Source organism: Populus trichocarpa, chromosome 4 (assembly GCF_000002775.5).
Source record: "Populus trichocarpa isolate Nisqually-1 chromosome 4, P.trichocarpa_v4.1, whole genome shotgun sequence".
In the NCBI taxonomy this organism is placed as follows: domain Eukaryota; kingdom Viridiplantae; phylum Streptophyta; class Magnoliopsida; order Malpighiales; family Salicaceae; genus Populus; species Populus trichocarpa.
In genome coordinates, this window is record NC_037288.2 from 12,375,395 (window position 1) to 12,400,554 (window position 25,160).

The 25,160-nt window shown below is 35.6% G+C and overlaps 1 protein-coding gene and 1 pseudogene across 1 annotated transcript; one reads left to right on the forward strand and one right to left on the reverse strand.

Moving 5' to 3' along the window:
• Positions 1 to 365: 365 nt before the first annotated feature.
• Positions 366 to 1,179, reverse strand: LOC7480580 (mini zinc finger protein 2). The gene has a single exon (XM_002306012.4). The coding sequence runs from the start codon at positions 1,057 to 1,059 to the stop codon at positions 667 to 669; it is 393 nt and encodes a 130-aa protein (XP_002306048.1). The 5' UTR covers positions 1,060 to 1,179; the 3' UTR covers positions 366 to 666.
• A 17,996-nt stretch (positions 1,180 to 19,175) lies between these two features.
• Positions 19,176 to 19,286, forward strand: LOC112327376 (small nucleolar RNA R71; annotated as a pseudogene).
• Positions 19,287 to 25,160: the final 5,874 nt, after the last annotated feature.

Here is a 25,160-nt window from a genome sequence, read left to right on the forward strand (position 1 = left end):
AGCAGCACAATTATTGGGCTAAATTGGAAAAAAAAGATATGCGAAGGTAGAAGAAGCTTATTAACTTGAATCGATAACTATATATAAGATCAATTTTGAGGGAAATGAAGCTTCTGATGCTGCTTAAATTGTTATTGTTCAAACTTCTGATGCTTTCATTACAACCTAGGTGGGAAGGAGAGATTTAAGAATGCTATCAGCTGAATATATACCGGATTCATTTGAAGAAGAGCAACAAATCATATGTTACATAAAAAAATAATTTCATGACAATAATATTCATTACCTTCCACCGTTAATTTTTCACCTTTGTTTAGTAGATACTCTTTCTGCCTTGTGAAATTGTGACTCAAAGACAACATAACTGCTGGATTACATATGCTTTATTCACTCCAATCATGAAGCTTATAACAGCTAATTCATCCTAGTGCCACCAATTTGCTATGGCAATGTTCATTGATCATCAAAAACACATCACTCAATTCATTTTCACTGTTCTCCCTTAGTTTTTCACATATACAAATCATATATAGAGGAGCTCTACTTATGATGTCCATCAACCCTAAAAACCATTAATAATAAAACAACAAGAGCAACAATCACAAATCCAAACAGGAAAAGTAAAAGTCATACACTAAACATATAACCCCAGCACTCATCGAAATTCTAATTACCATTTGAAGAAGGTGAAGAACAATCACATATCACCTCTGTCTCCACTTCCCTTCTGTGGAAGTTTCTATGGCAACCACAAGCGGCACAAGTGAGTGCATCAGCTGTGCCTTCCTCGCCACTAGCCATGAACTCTCTGCACCCGTCAACAGCATACCCTCCAACACTAGCAGCATGATTCTTTAGACACTCTCCATATTTAACATTCCTGATAGTGAAAGAAGTCGTTGAGCTTCTTGAAGGTTCTTCCGTTCTTCTTACCGCCACTTGTCGCTTCCTCATCTTGCTAGTCCCCAATTCCACACTGCCTTCTCCTCTTTCAAATCCTTGATAAACTAGGCTAGAACTCTCCAATTGGAAGACTGACCTATAATTAGAAGCTGGCATCTGGAGAGAAAGAGGGGAAAAGAGAGAGAATCAATAACTTGCTCTTAGTTGTTACTACAAGCCCTAACCCTAGAGGGTGTATTTATAACATAGAAACCGGACTTAATACATTTTATCAGGTACCATGACCTTTTAATTACTATTTACTTTTCTTTCTAACAATATATGTGTGCGTCGTAAAATATTAATTTTGCCATATACTTGCCTTTGTATCAGCTACTGTGAAATGATAATCCAACTGCCTTAACAACAGATTAGCATAGTGATAAATAAAAGAAGAAAAACCCTAAATGATGAAAAAGCTTTACTTTTCGCGCTAAACTCTGATTGGTTTAAAATAGAATGAACAGCTAAGATCTTAAATTAATGTATACTGTGGCCCCTAAACTGTTGCTGATGCTAAAAGGAAGTTTTGTGGGGTGCATTGATACGATGCCAACAAAATTTGTCTAGCTAAAATTAATAACATGTCAATGTTAAATAATCTAGCCAAACCTGTTTGAAAAAGCCTTCCATTTTCGAGTAAATCACCCAATATTATAATTGTAATTATAAGAAGAACTAAAAGATCATGGGCAAAAGAAACAGTTCCATCCATTTCTCAAAATTCACTCTAGGTTATAGCAGTAAATTGTTTTTATTTATTTCAGTGATTGAACTTTCCCCCCTTCAATTTCATCATTTCTTCTCATGTTTTTCATTTTTTATGTGTTGATATTTTTTCTGTATGCATTTTCTTGGCAATTTAATGTTTTGGTCAAATTTCTGACTTGAGATAGAGTCTAATTCAATAGGATAAATCATTGCAGTTAATTGTTAGAACACAATTCAAAGTAAGAGGACCAACCTAAAAGGGAAAAAACAACTTGGTCTTGATCATATTCATGCAAAAAAAAAAAAATTAAATTTGTGGGTTCTATGTCAGCTCATTTTTTATTCGTTTAGTATTAGGATGTTTTGTTGTGGTTCAAACTTTATCTTATTAACATTTTAATCCTTAATTTTGAAGAGAGAGAAAGTTAATGAAAATAAAGGAGGAGAGAAAAAGTGGTAAATTGGCCATATTTTGATGATAAACAAAAATAGTTATTGGTGTCAATAGGTTCCTTTGGACAAGAGGAGTTCCATTGAAGTTTTTTTTACCTTTCATCTTGTCAAAAAAACTAGATAAAGGCTTGTGATTTTTTTGAATCAAGTGATTTTTTAGTTTATGATCAATTAAAGGTTGGATTGAGATTATATATGGGTTTATTCAAATTTATGGAGTGTTTCCAGGTGTTTTCCGGCAAAAAAAAATGGATTGAAAATGATTTTTTTTTCTTTTCTAGTAGATTGAGGCCAACTTGAGGTTACCAAAGACATACTAGTAAACGATGTAGTATTTTTTACTATAGACAACGCATCCCTTGCTTTATTTTTTATTTTTTCAAAAAGGGTGGACAATGTCATTTTAATAAAGAGTAGAAAAAATGGAGGCTAGGTGCGCAGGCTTATTCTTGCAGGCCCATGTGCACCTCATTTTGTTTTGAAATTCATTAAACAAAATAATTAAAAATAATTTGGAATATTTTTTTTAAATACCATTCAATTTTATCTTCTTTTGGATAAGATGATATCATTCTTTTTATAATTTTAATAAATTCTCTTTTTGTGTAACCCTTAATATTTTTTAAAATAATTTTTGGTCGCTTTCGGGCACATGTCTCTTTTAATTATCATATAATTAAATAAGAAATAAGTTTTAAAAAACAAGATAATTTAACCAAGTTTATGATCGAGTTTGTGGGTTTGGTAGGCTAACTTTGTTCGATCCAAAACATCATCTCAATATTTAAGAAAATAAGTTCAAATGATATCATGCTAAAATTTCTAAAGTCAAACAAAGTTTTGACTAGGTTGACAACATTACAAGTTGACAACATTACAGAAAGGTTCCCTACATCAACATGTGAGCTGTGTATTTTTTTTTATTAAATTCATGTTAAAATTATTATAACATTTTTTTAGACTAGCTTTCATGATTTTGATGAGATTTCATCTAAAAGAACAAATATTATGGCAAAAACAAATATTGGAAAAAAGACCTTGTTAATAAGATAAATGAGATGCATTTTTTTATCCTTCTTTCAAACCATCCAAATTTATTTTGATATTTGTTCTAATTATTTTTTATGTTTATTAAATAAAGAATATAAAACCAAAAATTATATTTCTTTTCTTAAAAAAAGCTTAATGAGAAAAGGAGGTATTATACTAGTAAATTATTAAATTATTACTTTTCTTGAAGACATGTTAACATACAATTGAATAAAAAAAAATTGAATACTAATCAAAACATGAGATTATATCACTTTAGTTATATTTTTTCCCTTAACTTCTTAATTTAATCTTTGATTATTGTTAACAACTCTTTCTAATATAGTTCACTACTATTTTTAATAGTTTTACCGATGGAATATTCTATCAGTATTTACTCTACAATTCTGTCGATGAATATTTTACCGATTGATTCATGGATGGAAAACGTTCATCGGTAAACAGCTCGTTATTAATTTCTTTTCTGTTGGCATTTTCATTAGTAAAAAAAAAACCCAAAAGTTTTATAGATAGAAAATGCGCGCCAAAAAAAAATTATCCACTGCAATGTACCGACAGAATAATTTCGTTGGTGATTGGCAATGATATTTGGAGTAATTTTATTCCAACCCTCTGTAAAATACCGACGAAATAATTTCGTTGGTGATATAACAGTTGAAGTGGAAAATACAATAAATGTTTTCCAACTCTTTGGCATATACCGACGGATTGAGTCCGTAGGTAACTCCGTCCATAATAATTAAAAAATATATATTTTTAAAAAAATCTATTGAATAGAAAAATTAAAATTGAATAAAATTAAAATTAAAAAAATTCAAGTAAAATTAAATCTAAAAATTAAAAAAAAATAAAGTTGTATAAAATTCAAGTATGTAAAAATAAATTATTTTAATATATAAGCCAAATATTCATTACAAATTTATATGTTCAAATAAAATTAAACTAAAACAAAGACAACGCTCAAGGAAGAGGAGAAGGAGGCTGGTCGTTCCCAGGATCATAGAGCCAAAAAGGAGGTGCACATGTACCACCCATCTATTGTAACCCCAAATGTAAATTCAGTGTAAAATTGAAGAAATGTTTTAAATCTGATAAAGAAAATAAAATGAATGATGTATGAATTTTGATATATGGGACTATATATATATATATATATATATATATATATATTAAGGGTAAGGATACAAAAATTTATCCGATATCATCACTTTTAATGTTGGTTAAGAAATGTAAATCTGATACAACTCAGGAGTTCCATAAAGATTCTAAAGGAAGTGTATAAGAAAATTAAACAAATAAATTATGAGAATTGGGAATTTGATGTTTGTAGTAAGGGGAGGGATACAGACTTTTGAAATTAAAAAAAATGGTTAGCAAATAAATTTTTTAAATAGAAGTGTGAAAAATGCCCACAAAAAAAGAGTTTAAAATGTAAATTAAATTTAAACGGAAGTGATTTAGGAGGAAAGAAAGGTATTGGGGTATAAATTAATGAATTTTGATATCACCTGTTGAAAATCGATATTACAAAATATACCGGGACGGAGGAAATAATACCCGATAACTATAAAAATTATTATTTGAAAGGACATAGTGGGAATTTGACAAATTGTTGCCTGTATAAGGCTTGTTGTGGCCGGTCATGGAGAATAGAGAAGGAAGAGAGGGAAAACTCCATTTTGTTTGAAAATTCTTGAGAAAAACAAGAAAAAAGAATAGAGTTAGTGATACTAAAGGATTTAGGCAACAAAATCATTTAGATTTAAAGTGTTTTGAGACAAGAAATTTGGAGATGGAGAGAGGAGAAAGTGGTGGCAACAACAAGCAAGGAATAAGTGATGAAAATCCTTGATTGGTTAACAATTGGAGCCTAGATTACTTTTTGGTAAGTGTCCTAACATTCATTTAACAACTTATAATAATTGTTAAATTTCCATTGAAGTTTTCATTAAATTGAGATTAGGGTTCATGATGAATTTTAGAGGAAATGAGAAATTGAATTGAATTGATTTTTGTAACATAATATAGGGTTGAAATGAGTCGAAATAACAAGTAATTTTGTAAGAAAATTTATAGCTCTTTACTAAGTGTGTGGGGTCGGCCATTGATGTAAGAAGAAAAAGGGTGTTTATTTGAATATTTGACTTGATGATGTGTGATTATATGAATTAAAATGATGAGAAATACATGAAGAAATAACAATGAAGGTGTTAGAGAGGGTTGAGAAGAACGTTGATTGACTAGTCAATGAAATTGGGCAAACAAATTCTTAGAAGGTGTTTTTAGCATCATTGTAGTGTATATAAGATGGCAAGGAATTGGTTTGAATGAGGATAAGTTAAAGTGGTGTTATGTGAATGTTTACGGAATTGTTGATGAAACTGGATAATTTCATCTCTTGGTCTTCCAGAGGGAATTCGAGCATGTAAATGAGGGAATTTGGACTATGTCTCTCATAGAAATTATAGATTTAGATGTTATCTATCCAAGGAAGTTAACTTTGCTTAATTTAGAGTTTTAAAACTTTAGTTATGGGTTAATAACCGAGAGGAGGTCAGTACAGACGCTACTGGACAATTAATCATCTTCTCGATAACAGGTAGTTTTGAAAGATTTAGAAGCAAAACTAAGTTCTTCTCCCTTTAGTAGACTTATATCATTGTATCTTAGCTTTCCAAGGGATTAAGCCACGCATTACACCGAACTATACTGTGTTAGTTATGGACAAAACACTAAACAGTGTTCGAATGAAGAATTACGCCGATTGTAATGTTGATTTGCATTTTTGTTAAAGAACTTAAGGAAAACAATTTAGTGGAACATGAAATGTAAATTTAAAGAAATAGGGATAATAACGAATGAGATGATTAAAATGAATTGTATAGATTTTTTATTAGAAGGAATAAATGCTCGTGAGTAATGACATAGTATGCTTATTAATGTAGGGGGAGCCACAATACCCAGGCAGCAACCGGGGACTACCGGTCAAGCTTTTACAGCGGGTAGGTGCCCAACACCTAAGGATTTCTTTTATTTCCTACCATTTTAAATTTCTAGGTATATAAGTGATTTGAACTTATATATATATATATATATATATATATATATATATATATATATATAGATGATTTAAATCTAATAGTCTATGTCTATGTGATCGGTATGAATAGAATGTTGTGATGACATTGATTAGCTATCCCAGAAATTATGGTAGCTAATGGTATCAACGGGGTTCCATTGGTATCGGCATTCCTTTAATTCATTAGTCGATCCCGGTAATTGGGTGACTAATGATGTTAGTAAAGATTACTAATATCGGTATGACTAATTGAATTATGCATTGTTTCCTTTTTTGAAATTTAATTTTGTAATATTATTGAATAAGATGTGTTGTGTTGATGATGATGAGTTTGGTTGAGATCCATGATCATTGGATCAGGTTGTGAAATGATATAGGAAGTGTAAATTTGGTATTGTCAATAACCTGGGACCTCCCGGTATAGGGGAGACTCCGCCGAAATTTCAATAGATATTTTTTTAAAAAAAATTTCCTGAAATTTCCAGTTAATTGTTGTGTTGTCCTAGAAATTGGGACTATTACATTTTGGTATCAGAGCCAGGTTACTGTTCCATGGATTGGAATACTAATGAAATTTTAAAATGTATTTCAGGATGGTCCAGACTAGACAAGGGACACGTACTGACTTACCCCTGTGCAAGGAGGAGATGATAGCATACAGTCTAGGAGTGATCCAGATTGGGATCGCTTGATGACAGATATTGCCACTTATGTACCAGTGATCCAGATTGGGATCGCTTGATGATAGATATTGCCACTTATGTACCAGTGGCATCAGCTCACTCCAAGATGGGTGAATCCACAGGCCGTCAGGAAGATTCTGGTTCCCGATGAGCGAAGGTATCGTTACCTAGAGTGTCTGTGTGAAACCCCGAATAAATTTACACGGAATGGCTCAGCTTCTAGACTAGAGAGGGTAGTCACTTTGGTGCATTGGGTTAAAGGGATAAGAGAGATAGGTTGTGTGACCTTCTTAGGAGAGGATGATGTTAAGATAGCTAGGCATTGGTTAAGAAAGATAGAAAGGGTGATGACTCAGATGCTAGGGCTAGAGGAGTCTTGAGTTGATTGTGTGACCTAGTTGTTAGTTGAGAGTGCCTAATCCTGGTGGGAAAACTATGAGAGAGAGAAGATGTAAATCCCGAGAAAAAACCAAGGCTGGATTAAATTAAAGAAAATAAACTAAACTAAAAAGAAGTGGGGTAGGAACCAATACACTTAAAGAAAATGGGGCCTAAATGCAAATAAGAATAATTATAGAGCATAAATACTCCTATTCTCACCAAAAAAACAGATCTGCAGCTACGTAAAGAAAGAAAAGAGGGAGTTTTTATATCTATTTTTAGAAATTAAGAGAGAAACACCAAAATTTCAAGAACCCATCCCAGATTGAGGGTTATAGGTAAAATAAACCCTGGTGGGAAAGGGATTAACAAGAAAAAATTGAATAAGAAGAGAAGAGGGGAGGATCGGCTGTCATTAGAAAGAAAAGGAGGGTTCGAAGCCTTATTGAGTATGAGAGGAGGTTTTAGGATTTTTCTATCTTTGCTTCTACTTATCTTCCCACAGAGTGCCATCGGTAGAGAGGTTTCGAGATGGGCTTTGACAGGAGTTGAAGATGGTGTTGCTAGTGATGCCATTTCAATCCATCCGTGAACTAGTACAAGCTACTTAGAGGATGGAGAGGGTAATTCAGGACATACCGAGATCGGTGATTGAAGGGCTAGAGAGCCGGGGTTTTACTATAAGTGGAGAATCTAGGGGTTCCATACAGATTACCAGTAGGGGATCCTCAAGAAGTTCAGCTCGAAAGGGAGCCAACGCTATAGGGGGTCTTCTAAGTAGAGGGGACCTATGTATCCAATGTATGGAGATGTGGCTCGAGACACCCCGAAGACTGTTCGACGACTAGGTAGGGGTTATATTTGTAGAGGTGAGGGGCACCGTTTATGGAGGGACTGCCAGTATTTAGGGAGAGGATGTTTTTACTGTAGGGATGCAGGCCACAAGAAATGGGTTTCTTCCCAAACATAGAACTTGTAGCCTCAGTCTTACCTTTCCAAGGCCACAAATTTCGCTTAAATTGGAGTTCTATAACTCCAGATATAGTTTAAGAATCTGAGGAGAGGTCAAACAGTAACAGTTCAAAATGGACAGTAACAGTTGGACAGTAAACAGTCCAAGTGTTTGTTGATGAGCGATTTTGACTATCTTAGAGGTAGAACTGGGTTCTCCTTAAACATTGAATTTGTAGCCTCATGTCTTAGCTTTCCAACGACACAATATTTTTTGAATCGGAGTTCTATAACTCTAGATATAGTTAAAAATCTGAGGAGAGGTCAAACAGTAACAGTTCAAAAACGGACAGTAACAGTTGGACAGTAACAGTTCAAGTGTTTTGTTGATGAGCGATTTTGACTATCTTAGAGGCAGAACTGGAGGTGTCCCGTAACAGTTCAAAAGCGATTTTAACAATTCAAGGTATAGGTGGAAAAATTGTAGTATTTAAGGGAGAGAGAAAAGCAGTTCCAAGTTGTTTAATTTCTGTCATAACAGCTCAGAAATTGATTAGGAAGGGGTGTCCCGTATACTTAGCCCATGTGAGGGAAACAAAGAAAGGAAGTGTGGACCTAGCTAATATTCCTATTGTAAGGGAATACCCAGACATATTTCCAGAGGAATTACCTGGATTGCCTCCCGTTAGAGAGATTGAAGTCTCAATTGACACTCTCCCAAGAACCAGTCCTATAGCTCAATCCCCGTATAGGATGGCACCCGCGGAATTGGATGAACTGAAGGTTTGGCTACAAGAACTGCTGGATAAAGGATTCATTCGACCAAGCAATTCCCCTTGGGGAGCTCTAGTACTCTTCGTAAAGAAAAAAGGATGATACCCTTCGGTTGTGCATTGACTATCGTCAATTGAATAAGATAATTATAAAGAATAGGTACCCAATTACACGGATAGACAATTTATTTGATCAATTGAAGGGTGCCATAGTTTTTTTCAAGATAGATTTGAGGTCTAGGTACCACCAGTTGAGGATTAAGGATTAGGATATACAGAAACCACTTTCAGAAACCGTTATAGACATTACAAGTTTTTGGTGATGCCTTTTGGGTTAATAAATTCCCTAATAGTGTTTATGGATTTGATGAATAAGGTGTTTCAAACATATTTAGATAAGTATATGGTAGTGTTTATCGATGACATACTAGTGTATTCTAGTTCTTACATGGAACACAAACAACATTTGAGGAGTGTTTTACAAGTTTTGAGGAAGAATAAATTGTATGCAAAACTAGATAAATGTGAATTTTGGCTTAAGGAAATAGTATTTTTGGGACATGTCATTTCTGCAGAAGGGATATTTATGGATCCAAGGAAGGTAGAAGTAGTTTTGAATTGGGAAAAACCCACCAACGTGACAGATTTTCCACAATAGCATCTCCTCTAACCCGATTAACTCGCAAGGAAACTAGGTTTGTTTGGTCAAAAGAATACGAGGAGAGCTTTTAGAAACTGAAAAGAAGGCTCACATCAGCCTCAATATTATGCAGTGATGCTTCCCAAAAGGGATTGGGGTGTGTATTGATGCAACATGGATGGATAATCGCTTATGCCTCAAAACAATTGAAACCGCATGAGGTGAATTACCTTGTGCATGACTCAGAACTTATAGCGATAATGTTTGCTCTTTGGAATTAGAGGCATTATTTGTATGGCTCGCAAGTTCAAATCTTTACGGATCATAAAAACTTAAAGTATTTGATGTCATAGAAGGAGTTAAACATGCAATAAAGGAGATGGGTGGAATTGATAAAGGATTATGATTGTGTTATTAATTATCACCCAGGAAAAGCTAACATAGTTGCTGATGCTCTAAGCTAGAAAGGAAAGGGAGTAGTAAGTAATATGGAGAAACAAAGGCGGGACAACCTAAACAAGTTGAAGAAGATGAACTTACAACTAACTATGGGGCCGGAAGGGTCATTATTGGCTCAGATAAGGATCTCATATGTACTATGAGATAAGGTTTTAGAGGCTCAACAAACGGATGAAGAAGTGAAAAAAGTAAAGGAAAAAATAGGTCAAGGCATTGAAACACCATTTCAAATGTTACCAGATGGGTTGGTGGTGATGGGCAAACAGATTTACCTGCCAAGGAATAAGGCATTTAAGGAAGACATGCTAAAAGAAGCCTATGAATCTCATTTTACATCTCACTCTGGGAGTACCAAGATGTATAGGGACTTAAAGGGATATTATTGGTGGCCTAACATGAAAAGGAAAATAGAAGAATTTATGTCAAATTATAAGATTTGTCAGCAGGTGAAGATGGAACATTAGAGGCCAGCAGGAAAATTATAGCCTTTATCGATTCCCAAGTGGAAATGGGAACACATCACCATGGATTTTGTGTCGGGATTGCCTAGGGGAAAGAAGGGTAATGATGCTATTTGGATGATTATGGACCGACTGACAAAGTCTGCCTTGTTTTTACCCATGAGCATGATGAATTCGGTGGATATATTAGCCAAGTTGTATGTAAATGAGGTGGTTAGGTTACATTGTAAATCCCGAGATAATCACGGCTAGATTAAATTAAAGAAAATAAACTAAACTAAAAAGAAGTGGGGGCAAAACAAATACATTTAAAGAAAATAGGGTCTAAATGCAAATAAAAATAACTATAGAGCATAAATACTACTCTTCTTACCACAAACAGATCTGCAACTATCGTGAAGAAAGAAGAGAGGGAGTTTTGGTATCTATTTTTACAGATCAAGAGAGAAACACCAAATTTCAAGAACCCATCCAAGATTAAGGGTTATAGGTAAAAATAAACACTGGTAGCAAGGGATTAACAAGAAAAAAATTGAACAAGAAGAGAAGAGGGGAGGGTCGGCTGTCATTAGAAAGAAAAGGAGGGATCGAGACCTTGATTCGTATCGGGTAAGATATTCTAAACATTGTCTTATGAGTTGTTTTAAAATCAATTATGAATTGATGCCTGGATGTTAAATTATAGATTTGAGTTCTATAACTCCAAATATAGTTAAAAGTTCCCGCATTTATTCTTCAACATAGGTACGTAACTTAAATTTTAAGGACGAAATTTCTATTAGGAGGGGAGAATGTAAACCCTGGGGAAAAATAAAGGTTGCTTGGATTGCAAATTAACTACATGAGAAATAAAAGTGAAGAAATTCATGCATATGGTTAAATAAAAACGGGAATTCAGAAATTTTTTGATATAAGTTTCTGGACGAAATATTTTGAGACATTATAAATCAAACCAAAAATGTTGAGGATTGGATTAAATTAAAGAAAATAAACAGTAACAATCCAAGTGTTTGTTGATGAGCAATTTTGACTATCTTAGAGGCAGAACTGGTTTCTTCTTAATCATATAACTTGTAGCCTCATGTCTTAGCTTTCCAACGAGAATAATCGCGCTTGAATCAGAGTTCTATAACTCAAGATATAGTTAAAATTCTGAGGAGAGGTCAGACAGTAACAATTAAAAAACGAGACAGTAACAGTTAGACAGTAACAGTCCATGTGTTTGTTGATGAGCAATTTTGACTATGTTAGAGGCAGAACTGAGTTCTTCTTGATCATTGAACTTGTAGCCTCATGTCTTAGCTTTCCAACGAGACTAATAGCGCTTGAATCGGAGTTCTATGCTCCAGATATAGGTAAAAATCTGAGGAGAGGTCAGACAGTAACAATTAAAACGAGACAGTAACAATTGGAAAGTAACAGTCCATGTGTTTGTTATTGAGCAATTTTGACTATCTTAGAGGCAGAACTGGGTTCTTCTTGATTATAGAACTACTAGTCTCACGTCTTAGCTTTCCAACCAGACTAATCGCGCTTGAATCGAAGTTCTATAACTCCAGATATAGTTAAAATTTTGAGTAGAGGTTAGACAGTAACAGTTCAAAAACGAGACAGTAACAGTTGGACAGTAACAGTCCAAGTGTTTGTTGATGAGCAATTTTGACTATCTTAGAGGGAGAACTGGGTTCTCCTCAAATCATAAAACTTGTAGCCTCATGTCTTAGCTTTCCAACGACACAAATTTTGCTTGAATCGGAGTTCTATAACTCCAGATACAGTTAAAAATCTGAGGAGAGTAATAGTTCAAAAACGGACAGTAACAGTCCAAGTGTTTGATGATGAGCAATTTTGACTATCTTAGAGGCAGAACTGGGTTCTCCTCAAATCATAGAACTTGTAGCCTCATGTCTTGGCTTTTCAACGACATAAATGTCGCTTGAATCGGAGTTCTATGACTTCAGATATAGTTAAAAATCTAAGGAGAGGTCAGACAGTAACAGTTCAAAAACGGACAGTAACAGTCCAAGTGTTTGTTGATGAGTGATTTTGACTATCTTAGAGGCAGAACTGGGTTCTCCTTAAATCATAGAACTTGTAGCCTCATGTCTTAGTTTTCCAACAACATAAATGTTGCTTGAATCGAAGTTCTCTAACTCTAGATATAGTTAAAAATCTAAGAAGTGGCACACAGTAACAGTCCAAGTGTTTGTTGATGAGTGATTTTGACTATCTTAGAGGTAGAACTGGGTTCTCCTTAAACATAGAACTTGTAGCCTCATGTCTTAGCTTTCCAACGACATAAATTTTGCTTGAATCGGAGTTCTATAACTCTATATAAAGTTAAAAATCTAAGAAGTGGCAGACAGTAACAGTTCAAAAACGGAGAGTAACAGTTGGACAGTAACAGTCCAAGTGTTTGTTGATGAGCGATTTTGACTATCTTAGAGGCAGAACTGGGTTCTCCTTAAATCATAAAACTTGTAGCCTCATGTCTTAGTTTTCCAACGACATAAATTTCGCTTGAATTGGAGTTATATAACTCCAGATATAGTTAAATATCTGAGGAGAGGTCAGACAATAACAGTTCAAAAACGGACAGTAACAGTTGGATAGTAACAGTCCAAGTGTTTGTTGATGAGCGATTTTGACTATCTTAGAGGCAGAACTGGGTTCTCCTTAAACCATAGAACTTGTAGCCTCATGTCTTAACTTTCTAACGACACAAATTTCGCTTGAATCGGAGTTGTATAACTCCAGATATAGTTAAAAATCTGAGGAGAGGTCAGACAGTAACAGTTCAAAAACGAGGCAGTAACAGTTGGACAGTGACAATCCAAATATAAAGAAAGGAATGATAACTAGGATTGGACAAAGAACGACAATAATAATGAGTGAAATGAGAAAAACATAAAGTACTAAGAAATGATTGAAAGAAAGACTTATTGGTTGTTGATATGGTTATTATAAAACATATCCTTGAGTGAGGAAAATTTATGAGATAAACCTGTGATTTGCAGGAAGGACCACAGACGTGGTGCAACAGCAGCAACAGGGGAGCACGAGTAGAGCTTCTACTGCAGGTAGGTGAATCACACCTTTACCTTCTACGTAAATTCCATTTTTTTAATATATATTACTGATGTGAAATGTGAATTACCAAATGTATGAGTACTCAAGGGGAAAGGTTGTTATGTGAATTGCTAAGTGATGAAATTATCACTGATAAATGAAATATGAGAAGTGTGATTTGAGGCGTAAACTAGCATACATTTAGTGTATGTTAGGATCCCGGGTAAGAGGATCGCCACGCTTGGACTAGCATACATTTAGTGTATGTTAGGATCCCGGGTAAGGGGATCGCCATGGTTGAACTAGCATACATTCAGTGTATGTTAGGATCACGGGTAAGGGGATCGCCATGTTTTTGCCTAGCATACATTCAGTGTATGTTAGGATCCCGGGTAAGGGGATCACCATGTTTCGGCTAGCATACATTCAGTGTATGTTAGGATCCCGGGTAAGGGGATCACCATGTTTCGGCTAGCATACATTCAGTGTATGTTAGGATCCCGGGTAAGGGGATCACCCTGCATCGACTTCTATGGGATGATGATGATGATACTAGTGAAAAGGGTATCGAAAATGGGTTAAACGAAGATAATCATGTTTGATCTTATAAATTCTGGAATTGAGGTTAATAGTGAAAGAAAGAACGGTTATTAATAGTTTGTATAAGGAAGAGATTCTAAGGAAAACCAGAAAGGAGAAGGGAACAAAATATGAATGCATGTTACCCTTTTAAAATTGCTTGATATTCGTGTTGTTATTTTTTTATGTGATAGTCACCTTTCAATTATATGTATTTTGTTTCAGGAACATCACATGAACGACAGGAGTAGATCCTAGCTTATGTTTCCCTTCTTGTAATTTAGGTTATAGGGGGTATAACCTTATATTTTGTAAACATGAAAATGTTTGTATAACTTAATTTGTATAATTAATGTTTAAACTTGATTGAATGAACTTAATCTCTGTAGTTCATGTAACCATCTTTCATGTGTAAGTATTTACTTTTATTTTCATCCATAATAATATTTTGTTATATAATGTATATCATGAATATCGTGGATAATAGGTGTGAGAATATTGTGGAAATTGAAACCCAAGACAATTGGGTCGGGATTAAGTTATGAAATGCGAGTTATTAGAAGTGTAAACAGGCTACATATCAATAACTTGGGGCCTTCCGGTATAGGGGGGACTCTGTCGAAATTTTGGTAAATTTTAATATGAAAACCATGAATATATATATAAAATTCTCTGTTTTCAGTTGACATGAGAGTGTTGTTTTTATCTCCAAGTAGGGGATGTTACAGTTGGTATCAGAGCCCAGGTTGCTATTCCGGGGATATGAATGATTATATGATTTTGAAATGTGTTTCAGGATGGTGAGAACAAGGCAAGGAGCCAGGACTAATCCATCCCCAGTTCGGGGAAGTGACCAGAGTTTTCGAAATGAAAGTGATCCAGACTAGGATCCCTTGGCAGACACCTCCTCTCATATACCTGCAACGTCAGTGTACTCTGAAGCTGGCGAGTCAGTGAGACTTCGAGATGATTCGTTGTCCCATCAGGCAAATGTGTCCATGCTCGAGGTATTAGACAAATGGGGGGAAGATAATATACCCCCACCAGTGGAACAGGTAGCTGGATCAAATCCATTTTCAGATCCTACTTTTATGGAACATATAGTCAGAGCTGTAGCAGTAGGAATGGTAGCGGGAGCCTCCGGTACAGCTCCTAGAACAGGGGGAATAATCACTATAGTGCATTGGGTGAAGGGTATGAGAGAGATGGGTTGTATGACTTACGGTGGTGAAAAGGATGCTGAAGTTGCTAGGCATTGGCTGAGGAAAGTGGAGAGAGTTATAAATCAGATGCAGGTGCCAGAGGAGCTACAAGTGGATTGCGTGACTCAGCTATTGGTTGATAGTGCCCACTCTTGGTGGGAGACCATTAGAGAGAGGAGATCAGGGGAGGTATTGCGATGGAGGGACTTTCGTGAAGAGTTTGAGGAGAGGTATTATTCTTGGGAACATAGGAGGGAGAAAGAACAGGAGTTCTTGGATTTGAGGCAGGGAGATTTGACAGTTCTAAAGTATGAGAGGAGATTTCAGGACTTAGCAGCTTTTGCCTCCACCTACCTTCTTACAGAGCGCCACAGGGTGGAGAGGTTCCATGATGGACTGAGGCGGGAACTGAGGATGATATTGATAGCCATGCAGTTTCAGTCTGTGCGGGAATTGGTACGGGCAGCTCAGGGTATGAAGAGGGTAATAAGGGATACCCCAAAACAAGTGGTCGAGCAGAGTCAAGTAATTGGAGCTAAGAGGAGAGATTTTGAGTTTTTAAATGGGAGACCTCCTCTCCCAAAGAAAGAGAAGAGTGGGAAATCATCAAGTCAGTTCCATAAAAGGGGCGGGAGTTTCATCCTAGGAGGGAGCTCAGGAGGATCTAGACGGGTCAGTGGAAGAGGAGCTTGGGGAGGACAGTCTAGACAGGGAGTCAAAATTGTTGGAGGGTTTACAGAGCAAAAGGGACAAGTATATCCATTTTGTTAGAGGTGTGAGCAGCGACATCTTGGAGATTGCTCCGCGATGCCGGGGAGATGTTATATTTGTAAAGGTGAGGGGCATCGATGGAAAGAGTGTTCGCATGTAGGAAGAGGCTGTTACTATTATGGGGACACGAGTCACAAGAAGAAGGATTGTCCTCGTAGAACTACCGAGGGAGCCCATGGTCAGAGGATTGAGGTTCAGAGCCAGCAGCAATTGGTGACAGTCAATCGTCCTATCAGGCCTACCCAGTCAGGGATGAGTGCTACTCGTGGGAGGCCCAGAAATCAGGAGGGGAGGACTCAGGGTCGGGTATACCACATGACCTATGAGGATGTGGGAGCTGTACCAGATGTGGTGGCAGGTACCTTACAGTTAGATACAATGCACGTTTAGGCTTTAATTGACCCTGGAGCTAGTCATTCCTTTGTATCTTATAGAATTGTGAATGACTTACATTTGTTATCTAGTAACTTGGGTGTAGGAGTGACAGTTAGTACACCTCTACGGGAGAATATACATATTGATGATATTTATAGAGGGGTAAAACTATATATTGGAGGGTTAGAATTGAGGGTAGATCTTATGCCGTTAGAGCTATATGATTTTGATGTAATTCTGGGTATGGATTGGCTAAGTAAACATAAGGCACAAGTGGATTGTTTCACCAAGACGGTGACAATCCAAGGAATAGGTGATAAAAGAGTAGTGTTTAAAGGGGAAAGAAAAATAATTCCAAGTTGTGTAATCTCAGTCTTGGTGGCTAGAAAATTACTAAGGAAGGGTTGTTCTGCTTGGTTAGCCCATGTAAGAGAGCTGGAAAAGGGAAGCATAGATTTGACTAGTATTCCTGTTGTAAGAGAGTTTCGAGATGTATTCCCAAAAGAGTTGTCGGGATTACCTCTAGTTAGAGAAATTGAAGTTTCCATAGAAACTATTCCAGGAGTTTCTCCTATAGCCCAGTCTCCTTATAGGATGGCACCTATGGAATTGGCGAAACTGAAGGTCCAGTTTCAAGAATTGTTAGATAAAGCCTTCATTCGGCCTAGTAACTCGCCCTGGGGAGCTCCGGTATTGTTTGTAAAGAAGAAAGATGGCACCCTTCATTTGTGCATCGATTATCGTCAATTGAATAAAGTGACGGTGAAGAACAGGTACCCGCTTCCACGAATAGATGACTTGTTTGATCAGTTGAAGGGTGTTAGGGTGTTCTCTAAGATAGATCTGAGATCTGGATACCACCAGTTGAGAATCAAGGAACAAGACATAAAAAAGACTGCATTCTGAACTCGTTATGGGCATTACGAGTTTTTAGTGATGCCGTTCAGGTTAACCAATGCTCCGGCCATGTTTATGGACTTGATGAATCGGGTGTTTCGGCCTTACCTGAACCAATATGTGGTTGTATTTATTGAAGATATCTTGGTGTATTCAAACTCTCACTTGGAACATGAACAACATCTAAGGGTTGTGCTACAGACCTTAAGGGAGAATCAATTATATGCCAAGCTGGATAAGTGTGAGTTTTGGCTTCAGGAAGTGATATTTTTAGGCCATGTAATATCCGCAGAAGGGATACTTGTGGATCCAAGAAAGGTTGAGGCCGTATTAAAATGGGAAAGGCCTACTAATGTGACTGAAATCCAGAGTTTCTTGGGCCTTGCGGGATATTACCAAAGGTTTATTGAGGGGTTCTCCACCATAGCATCACCTTTAATAAAGCTAACCTGCAAGGAAGTCAGGTTTGTTTGGTCGGAAGAGTGTGATGCGAGCTTTCGAGAACTGAAGGAGAGGCTCACTTTTGCTCCTATGCTGACCCTTCCATCGAGGACAGAAGGGTTTGTGGTATATAATGATGCCTCAAAAAGGGGCCTGAGATGTGTACTGATGCAACACGGGCGTGTGATTGCTTATGCATCAAGACAGCTAAAGTCGCATGAGGTGAATTACCCGGTTCATGACCTAGAACTTGCAGCGGTGGTGTTTGCCTTAAGAGTATGGAGACATTACTTGTATGGGACACAAGTTCAAATCTTTACAGACCATAAAAGTTTGAAGTATTTGATGTCACAAAAGGAGTTGAACATGCGGCAGAGAAAATGGGTAGAGTTAATAAAAGATTACGATTGCATTATTGACTACCATCCTGGTAAGGCTAATGTAGTAGCCGATGCCTTGAGTAGGAAGGGAGAAATGGTGATGAATGATATGGAGATGAAGGAACTGGAAAGTATAGTGGAATTAAAAAAAATGGGCTTGCAGCTAAGTGTAGGGCCCGAGGGGTCACTGTTAGCTCAGTTAAAGATCCGATCTGTGTTTTGAGACAAGGTCTTGGTGGCTCAACAAGCAGATAGGAAAGTAAAAGAGATCAAGGGAAGGGTAAACAAGGGTATAGAGACATCATTTCAAATGCTATCCGATGGGCTAATAGCTATGGGAAGGTGAATTTATTTGCCTGAGGATAAGACTTTGAAAGATGAAGTATTAAGAGAAGCGCATAAATCTCGATTTGCTACTCATCCTGGGAGTACAAAGATGTATAGGGAAACTATTTAAAGCATTGGCTTGTTCATTGAGACATTCCTTAAAAGAAGACAAAGTTGGACAATCATTGGTTGAGTGTTCATTAGTTTCACAAATTTGACACACAATTTCTTGAACAGATTTTATTTGACCACTCTTTTTTAATTCTACTGCCTCAACTTTTCTAGCTAAAGATGCAAATTTGGCTTGGAGGTCATGATCTTCCCTAAGGTTGTACATGCCTCCATTAGATGTATGAGGTTGAGTTTTACCTGGTGCCTCACACGTACCTGTGGTGTCCTAATTTTGAGCATTTTCAGCTAGCAAGTCTAGGTACTCCATTGCTTCATCAGGGTCTTTATCTTCAAAAGTTCCATTGCACATCAACTCCACCATTTGCCTATCTTTAGGTGTTAACCCTTCATAAAATTGTGAGACAAATCTCCATGTTTCAAAACCATGATGAGGACAGGTATTAAGCAAGTCTTTATATCTATCCCAACACTTGTAAAATGTTTCTCCTGGTTTTTGAGTGAAAGTGGTGATTTGCCTTTTGAAAGAGTTTGTTCTATGAGATGGAAAAAACTTCTTTAAAAATTGTTGTTGCATTTCATCCCAAGCACGAATGGATCCTGACCTAATATTTTGTAGCCATGTTTTAACTTTATCTTTTAATGAAAAAGAAAAAGCTTTAATCTGATGGTGTTCATGCTACAATTTAAGTCATTATAGGTGTTACAAACTTCTTCAAATTCTCTTAAATGCAAATATGGATTTTCTAATTCTAAGCCATGAAAAGTGGGTAAAAGTTGAATAATACCTGGCTTAAAATTAAAATGAGATGCATCAGGAGGAAAAACTATACATGATGGTGCACTTGTTCTTGTTGGATTCATGTGATCTTTAAGTGTTCTCACACGATTATTCTCATTATGAATTGACTGGTTATCTTCTTCGGCCATGTTTTCTAAAGAAAATAAGAATTTCCTAGAAAGTCTACCACTTAATGTACGTGTCCAAACTCTCATACAAGTGCAAAAAAAAAAAGAACAAAAATTAGAAAAATGAATAAAAGTGAAAAGAAAAGAAAATAAATGAAAATATATAATTTATACAATACTTACCTCCCCGGCAACAGCGCCAAAAACTTGACACGATCAAAGAGTTGATATCTTATCCCAAGTGCAGGAGTGTCGAAGTAATAAATAACCCGGCAAGACCGGGGTCGAACCACAGGGAGATGAACTATATAAATTACAAATAAAGAGAAAGATTTGAAGAGAATAATAACAAAAAAGGAGTTGAAGAGAGTTTTGGAAAGTGATATTGATGTAAGGATTAAACAATAATAAAACAGATGTCAAGGTTAGAGGATCCACTAACGGTATTTCAAATAAATATAATATAAACTCTTTCTATTACTCAATTGGAAACCACACACAAAGGAGGTTCCAATTGGATGATTTATCGTTATTAGCTCATTATAAAATATTAACAATATCATATTAATCATCTTATCTAAGTAACACCATACTTATAAATATCATCAGGCATTCATGCTGCTAGCTTATGTTAACAACAAATCAAGTTCCTATCATAATAACGATGTCGGCCGAAGACTATGAAGGATCAAACATTTGATGTACCAAGTGTTATACAACACAAATCTAGATTAACCATTTAACAAGTAAGGTATTAAGAATTAGTAAGATAAAAAGATAAAACATGTTAATAACAAACTTTCTTGGATATAAACATTGAAGTCCATGTTGAGTTTATATTATACCTATTCTAACACCATTAGTGAAACCTTTTCACCTTGACATAATTAACTTAGCTAAACATAATGAAGAAGAAAAACATAAATAAACAATATAAGAACATAAACATGATATAAGTTAACTAAGTATAGGAAAGAAAATGAAAAAGTATAAACAAGAGATTAATATAGCATGAAAGAAAACTTGAATATTACAAAGAGAGAAAGCAAGAAGATGATTTTGATCTGAAAAATAATATGACTAAATACATGGCAAATGCCTTCTTTTATAGGCTAAGATGTGGAACTATTGATTGGTTGACAAACTATTTGGTTGGTGGCCAACCATTGATTTGGTGGCTGGTTTTTGACATTGTTGGCTGCTGGTTATTGACATTGTTGGTTGGTTATTGATATTGTTGGCTGGCCAAAACGTCATTGCTAACATCAGAATTTGAGCCCTTTGTTTCATGAAATATGTGGGCAATTTTCTTAGCTTTCCAAAAAAACAAACCAGAGCTCATTTGGACTTCTAGAACTCAAGATATGACTGAAAACTGAACAGTGTTTGAGCTGCAGGACAGGTTCCGACTTCTCCATTGTTGCTAAGGATTTGAACTTGAAAACGACATAATTGAGTCTTGGACTCTTCATGAAAGTTTTAGGTCTATGTCTTAGCTTTCCATCCATATAAAGTAGACATAAATCCGAGTTCTACAACTTCAGTTATGATCCAATAACCGAATGGTGTTCCAGTTTGGAATTGAACCAGCATCTCTTCTCTTAGCCTAGCCCTTTTTTTGTCTCTTCACTTTTAATAGTTAATCACATCAATCAATCCTTTGAATTGTGAGATATACCTGCATTCAAAATAAGCATTTACCATAAATTAAAGATATATTATATTATCAGACTTGTTATTATAAAACATGCTTTAGTTAGGGAATTTAATGATACTTTAGTGCAATATGATGATATAAAGCCTTATTAAAAATGCACTTTTAATTACTAATCACTCCTCTTGGCTGGCTGCCCCCCTTCTCTTCTCTCATTTTTTTTATATCATAGGAAACCCTAGTCTCTATTTTACAAAATAGTCCTCCCTTAAGTAGACTGTTTACATTAAGTACTTCAATAACAATTTTCCTATAAAAGAAGAAATAGCCTTGCATGAAATCTTTAAGCTTTGACTTAGAGGAGCTAAATTGCTGAAATAAAAACTTGGATATCAGTTTAGATGCTTCAGAACATAATTTGGACTCGTTTCTTCACGAAACCTGTTTGCTGGCAGAATTCAGTTGTCATCTTTGAAAAATCATATCTCCCTCATATGACATCATTTTTTGCTGAAATTTGGAGCGTTGATAGACCTTTGAGTCAGGAATCCAAGGAAATTAAGTTTGCATCAATTTGAACTCTGTAGCTCCAGCTATTCAAGTTGGAATGGTCGAAGGTCAACACTGGCAGATTGCGAGATTTGACTTTGAAGGCTGCGATTTCCATGCTCTTCCTTATTTTATTTTCCTTCCTTAGATTTCAAGAAAGGTATGGATGTTAGTTTTTTAATGCCACTGGAATCACTTCATTTCAACCTCTATAGCTCACGCTCACAAAACATCGACTGAAGGTCAAATCTGCCAATTATCTCCAATTTACTCATTTTTGCATCTTTCATCCAAAAGTGCCTTCAAAACATAAAATAAAGAATATCAGGGCATTTTATATATAAAACATAAGCAAAACACTAGTTAAATATGGGTGAAACTATTGAATAATATGGTTGCATCAAATATCTTCCCCTAATAGAATTTTTTGGTGTGCGTCGTCCAGGATTGGAGAATATTGACAAGTTCCTACTCAAAGGCACTTCACCATCATCGTCATGCCTTGGAATGTGATTGATTCTTGTTCTCAAATAAGGCTCGAAATAATACGAGATAAATGTTGAGATCTCCTCAACAATATAGACCTCACATATCTAAGCCTCAACGTGCGCCTTATTTTAAACCTTTTTCTTAAGGTTGAACAAGTACCTGTATGAAATTAAATGAATGTTTTCAATTAAAAAAAATAATGAAAATACATTTTTAATTACATTGCATGTGTAATCTCTAACCTCTTGAATGGATACATCCATCTATATTGGACTAAGCCTTCAACGTTTGCCTCATATGGCAAATATATAGGTAAATGCTCTATCGAGTCAAAAAATGATGGAGGGAATATCATCTTAAGTTTGCATATTGTCTGGATGATATTCATTTCAAGCCTCTCAATGTGTTGTGCCTGCAACTTGTTGGAGCATATATCTCTAAAGAAATGACTGATCGTCGTGAGTGCATCTCATATCCCCTTTGGCAATGAATCACAATACGCTAATGGAATGAGTGCTTGCATAAACACGTAGCAGTCATGGCTCTTCATTCCATACAATCTGCAATCCTCCAAACTAACCAACCTTGATATGTTTGAGGCATGTCCATTGGAAAAACTCAGACTTTTAAGCCATTGGTAGATTAGTAGTTGTGCATTCTTGTCTAAGACGAAGTTTGCTTTGGGCTTTGCGACTCGTGACTCCGCAACTCCATATTTTTATGGTGACAAAACAACGCCATATTCATTTTAGCCTTGATGATGTCCTTTATCTTCCCCTTCACATCCATGATGGTGTTGAAAATGTTCTCAAACACGTTCTTTTCTATATACATGACATCAAAGTTATGGTGGAGGAGATTGGTCTTTCAATAAGGAAGCTCCCATAAAATACTTCACTTTACCTAATTATGGGTCAAACTAAAACTAGGAAACATTTGCTTACCAGATTGGAAACCAAACACAATGTCACCGTACTTTAACACCACGTCATACAATTCTTCACCAGAAAGACGTAGGAGTGAAACATCCTTTATGTTCTTTCTATACCTATAATTAGTTGGCAAAAACATTGGTGGCAGTAAAAAAAAGGTGTATTACCCCCGTTTGTTAACGTGAATGCCATGTTATTTTTCATGTAGTATGGACATGTTAGTTTTACATGTGTGCTCCAACTAGAAACCATTCCATAAGCTAGAAAATCACTAATAATCCACATTAAAATTGCCTTCATAAGAAAATTTTGTTTCATCGATACATCATAAGTCAAAGTCTTAGAGGACCACAATTGCGTCAACTCATCAATCAACGGTCAAAGACAAGCATCTATATTTCATCTCAGACTATTAGGAGTAGGTATGACCGTAGATAAAAACATGAACTCTGGCCTCATACATATCCTTGGTGGCAAGTTGTAAACCGCGAGTATAACCGGCCAATAAGAATAAGGAGCGATAAATAACCTGAATGAATTGAATCCGTATGGACATAACCCAAGATGCACGTTTCTTGATTCAGCTGAAAAGTGAGGATGCACACTGTTAAAGTGTTTCCATGCTTCACTGCATATATGGATTGAATTACATTTGTCTTATGAGGGCAATGATATAGGGATGTTTAAGATTCTATGAAGAAAGTCATTTGAGAAGCTAAGTATTCTTGTGTTTGGGATGTTTAAGATTCTATGAAGAAAGTCATTTGAGAAGCCAAGTATAAGGACATTTAGTAGTGGAATTTGAGATGTAAAGGGGTTTGACATTAAGAGAGAGAGAGAGAGAGAGGATGAGGGAGAAAGAAAAAGAGACGGAGGGAGGGAGAGAGCAACACTAAAATATAATGTTAAGAAATAGATACTCACCACAAAATCTAATATTTTTTTTATGGAACTAAGAGAGAGAAATAGCGCAATGCTAAAATATAAAGTTGAGAGAGAGCCACGCTAAAATAGTTTTAACTCTTTTTTTATAGAACTCAAACTCAATTGTTAGATTCAGTATCTTAGAAAGTTATTATAAAATTATTATTGGAGTTTTACCTAAGTTTAAGTTTAAATAAATTTATTGAAGAGATATGTTAAAGACTTAATATAAAACATCTCATTTAATAATTTAAACTTTCTAGTTGAATTGAATTTTTAGAGACATCATAACTAGAAATGATTAATTAAAAGAATAGAAGAAAACACATAATAGTACTTTATTTGTACGGTGAAATGATTATAAATCGATGAACATCGATTCCAATAAACTAAACCTTGTACCACATGTTAAAATGTTGGACTCTCTTTAGTTCTAAATATTTTACCTCAAGCCAACCTATTACTCGAAGCTTTTTTAATATTCTCTTTGTTTTTACTTCCTTTTCATAACCTGAAATTATATATTAAAAAGAACTAAATTATGATTATATAGAATTATTTTTCTCCCTTCTTCCTTTAATTGCAAAGCTCTTCGCTCGTTGAAAGGCGAACTGAAATCGATATGGTTAAGGATGTTTTCAATGTTTTAAGGTTTGTCAATTTTGAGGTAAGCGTATCATGTCATATCTGCAATTGCAAACTAGCTCACGTGTCCATGTGCTAGTTTTTTTCTCTATTCCAAACTAGCATAATTAAAAAAATAATTTCCACTGGCGATAAGATGCCAACAAGTGAATTTGTCATTGCCTTTAGACGACACGTGTGGATAATTTTAGAGCTGACGATGAGATGCTAGCAAGTGAACATGCTATCATTTTTAAGCAGCATATATGGCTCACCACTACCACCAAAGTTAGCTTTCAATGGTGTACTATTTGGGACATATCTGA

Excerpts from the sequence above, each read along its gene's own strand:
- LOC7480580 (XM_002306012.4), bottom strand. The coding sequence starts at position 1,059 with ATGCCAGCTTCTAATTATAGGTCAGTCTTCCAATTGGAGAGTTCTAGC.